This window comes from Balearica regulorum, chromosome 3, assembly GCF_011004875.1.
Source record: "Balearica regulorum gibbericeps isolate bBalReg1 chromosome 3, bBalReg1.pri, whole genome shotgun sequence".
NCBI lineage: Eukaryota > Metazoa > Chordata > Aves > Gruiformes > Gruidae > Balearica > Balearica regulorum.
The window spans coordinates 87,205,613-87,209,401 of record NC_046186.1 but is presented as its reverse complement, the minus strand read 5'-3'; the positions used below and the strand labels follow the sequence as shown (position 1 = coordinate 87,209,401).

The 3,789-nt window shown below is 52.7% G+C and overlaps 1 protein-coding gene across 2 annotated transcripts in view; it reads left to right on the top strand.

Moving 5' to 3' along the window:
* Positions 1–1,172: 1,172 nt before the first annotated feature.
* The window catches only part of ADSS2 (adenylosuccinate synthase 2), a 38,521-nt gene continuing 35,904 nt past the window's right edge, over positions 1,173–3,789 (top strand). Inside the window, exons 1-2 of one of the 2 annotated variants that reach the window (XM_075748822.1) lie at positions 2,163–2,213; positions 2,524–2,566. In XM_075748822.1, coding sequence (XP_075604937.1) covers positions 2,552–2,566 — 15 coding nt within the window. In that variant the 5' untranslated portion in view covers positions 2,163–2,213; positions 2,524–2,551. Of the gene's footprint in view, positions 1,616–2,162; positions 2,214–2,523; positions 2,567–3,789 lie in introns of those variants that run through there. The other variant, XM_075748821.1, reaches the window with a different exon arrangement.

Genomic DNA, 3,789 nt, shown 5'->3' with positions numbered 1-3,789 from the left:
CAGCTGTTTTTTATATTTAAAAATCTTCTCTGTCAACTTCATATTTTATTTTCTGTTATGTATCTCCCTAGCTTTACAAGACACAGTTAAACTTTTGTCCAGTGGCTTTTATAGATGCTCAGATCCCAGGTCAGAATAAGAGGGAAAAAGCAACTAAAATCAAACTCTCAACCTATCAGACAGCTGCAGATTGTGACTACTCAGTGACTCAGGTTTTTGAATAGCTGTCTTAGCAATAATTACATCATTCAGATTTATGTCTTTTTAATAGTTACTTTACTACCAAAAAAAAAAAAAAATCTTCCCCAGGGGTGTTGGTTCTGTGAAGCAGGAAAGAATGAAAACTGCCACTGAGACATCAGTTCCACTTATAAACCCTCAAGTATGCATGATGAAGGCATTTCTCTGCTATGGGTTTTTTCCATTATTTTTTTTCCTCATGAATAACCTTGGGGCCATGTTTCACTGTCTCTAGAGGAAATGGCCTGTTACATCTAGCCCCTGGTTCTAAAAAACATGAATTTCTTAAGTCAGCAAAACTAACCACCTAGGCAAAGCTGCAAACACACATTTGCAGGTTTGACATCGACAGGAGCCACGGGTACGCCTTGCCCACAGCAGATGCAAGGTGAGGGGAAACGGGGAGCCACACCAGCACCGAGACCCCCCGGCTGGCAGGGACCGGAGGCACCCACTCTGGCTCAGGAGCTGTGCGAGGACACCTGTAGCACGTCAGGCTGCACGCTGCTGCGTCCCAGAGCGCCAGCCCTGGGCAACGGACACAGGATCTGCGGCCACCAGACGCAAGGCCGCAGCTTGAGCACATTTTGAGCCGAGGCCTCGCCCGACGCACAAAGGCCTCCCCGCACGGCTCCCCTCAGCGCCCCTCGCCCCCTCCTTCCACCTCCAGAAGGCGCAGCCGCCATCCAGCCACAGCAGGGCCAGCAATGCCCGGCGGAGCGCCATGGCGGCTCCTCCGCAGCCCCTCCCGACCCGGTCCCCAACCGACACGGCCTCGCGCTGCCGCGGAGGCGCATGGGGCAACCGGCAAGGAACCATCCCTGCCACAGGTGCGGCCCACGAGGACTACGCGCCCCAGCGTGCACCGCGCCCGGCTGCACGCAGCGCCCTGCGCGGGGCAGGCCGCGAAGCGTGCTGGGTAATGTAGTCCGGGCCGCGCGGTGCGAGAGAGCGGCACAAGGGAAAAAAATACGGCCGGGAGCGGCGACGGTGGCTCCGGTTTTCCGCGGGGAAGCGGAGCGGGGCTCCGCCTGAGGGTAGGGGTCTGCCTGGTAGGGAGCAGCGGGAGGAGGCCGCGCTGGCGGGGCCGGTAGGCGGCGGCACCTGGACGCGGCAGCGGCGCTACCGCCCGCCCGGCTGGGAGGAGCGGAGCCGCCGCGCGCTGCCGCATGTGCCTGGAGCGGAGCCGGAGCGGGCAGCGCGAGCCATGGCGGAGCATGGCGCCCCAGCGCCCGCCATCCCCAACGGCGAGTGCGCCGCCCGCCTCCCCGGCAACAAGGTGACCGTCGTGCTGGGGGCCCAGTGGGGCGACGAGGGCAAAGGCAAGGTGGTGGATCTGCTGGCGCAGGACGCCGACATCGTCTGCAGGTGCCAGGTGAGGAGGCAGCCGGGGCGCGGGGGAGGCCGCGGGTGTCACCTTGAGGCGGACGGCCCCGCCGCCCGGCTCCGCGCGGGCTCCTGTTCTCGCCTCTGTTCTCCCCCGAGCGCCCGCCTCAGCGCAGGGCCGGGCGGCGGTGCCCGGCGTGGCGGCGGGGCAGAGAAGCCCTTCCCCGGCGGGGCAGGAGCCGCTGGCGAGAGTCCCGCCACCGGTCTCTGCAGCTCTCCCGCTTCTCCTTTGTCCCCGTCCCGGCTCCGGGTGGGGAGGAGGAGGAGGAGGAAGGCGCCCTCCTCGCTGCCGAGAGCTGGCCTCCAGCAGGGGGAACGCACCCGGGGTCGCGTCCTCCCCTCAGACCGGCCGCCGCAGCACTCTTTGTCTGGGGGGCGCCGGGAGGCGGTTCCCGCAGCATCGCTGCTGGGAGCGGGCGCTGCGGGGCCCGGAGCCCTCCCCGGCGGCGGCGTGGCCTGAAGCCGCACCGCGTGGTCGCCTTCTGCTCCCGGAGGGGTAGTGCTGGCCCCCGGCACGAAACCGACAGTTACTTACAGGATGCACGTGATGGCGTGTATGTGGTCCGCAGCAACTCAGTCGTCTTCGGGTAAAACTAGCTTTTAAAAGACTCGCCTGCCCTTCCCTCAAGATCGTTGTTGTGTCGATGAAATCCCATTTTCCTCTGTTTAATTTTTATCTTTTTCTTCTCTGTTGCTGTATGGAGGCTTTCATTCCGGCAAAAGAGCAAATAAAGGGAGTTTAGCCTGCAAGCATAGTACTCGTGAATACCTGCGTTAAAACAACACAGATCAGAGGACATGTTTTTTTTCCGTAACGTTTCTAGTGTAGTAATTCTGTGGAGCACAACATAATGAACTAAAGTTGTGTATGGTTGTTTTTTTTTTTTTTTCTTGAAGAGATACAGCAGCTTAAAATGCCTACAGCATGCGCAGACTTCATGTAAGTGTCCTTATTGGTATGCTTTTGTTGAGTGCACAAATTAAATTTGCTTTTAAATAAATATGTTTTGGAAGAAGTACCATTTCCTGAAGAGTGCAAACACTAAAGCACTGTATTATCGAACGAGAACTGCACATAAAGCTGGTGTTTTCAAAGGCAAGTCAGCTGCAAAGCTGACAAATCAAAAACTTGAACTTCAGATACTTTAATTTTGAAGTAAACAAATATATTCTTAAATAGCTGTTTTTACAAATGAATTCGTTTTTCCCATGTATCTTCCTTTTTTTTTTTTTTAAATAAAATCTGATGTGGTGGTGTGGTATGGTTGCCTGGCTTTGTGGGTTATAGAACACAGTGACTCGGTTTGTCCTTTACAACTTTGATCTTGAAACTTGAAGGGCATCTAGGTAAGTGTGTGTGTTTAAGAAGTTTTGGTGGGGAGAGGCAGACAGTGCATTTTTGTGTGCACAAAATGTATTTGTTACTTCTTTTGAATCATCAGGGTAAAGGATCAAGAAAAGGGAAAAAATATGATGTTGCCTCAGGCTTGAGTTTCATGGCCAGTTCTGCCATTTCTAACAGCTTGTTGCTCATGCTGAAGGAAGGAGTTTTTCTTCCTTCTTTCTTCCCTTTCCTGTTGATGGCTGTGCTGTCTGGGTTTCCTCCCATGCACTGACTGTGGCACTTGAGCACTTCTGTGAGTTAATTTAACTCACCAAAATGGCAGGAAACAATTTTTTTTGTTGGATTTACTCTTCTTGATTTAGTAAATAAAACTGATTTTACTTGGTTCAGAGGAACTTGATGAAAAGAGCCCAGGACAGGGTAAGCACAAAGAACAGTTTCTCAGAACAAGAGGGGGGGAAAAATAGGAATGTTCTCTTTCAGTGGTACTGAGCTATTAAATCATCTTACTATGTATGCAAGCATATTCTACATGTTTTTGTTACTGCTGGTAAATTAGAGTACGACTCATGTGGTACAAGTGCAGAAAGACAGACTAGCATGCTTAGTCTGCCCCTTGCTAATATCAACTTTCTGTACTTGGAGCTTCTGATTCTTATTTTGCTATTATACTCTTATTCATTCTCGGATACTTCTTTCTATTCATCATGCCACAGAGTTGCTAGAATCCCAGAGGATGAAACCCAATACTTCTTGTGTGTTCTTCTGAAAAATGTATTAGTACAACTGTTTTCTTGGAGGACTTGGGAAGTTGTTGT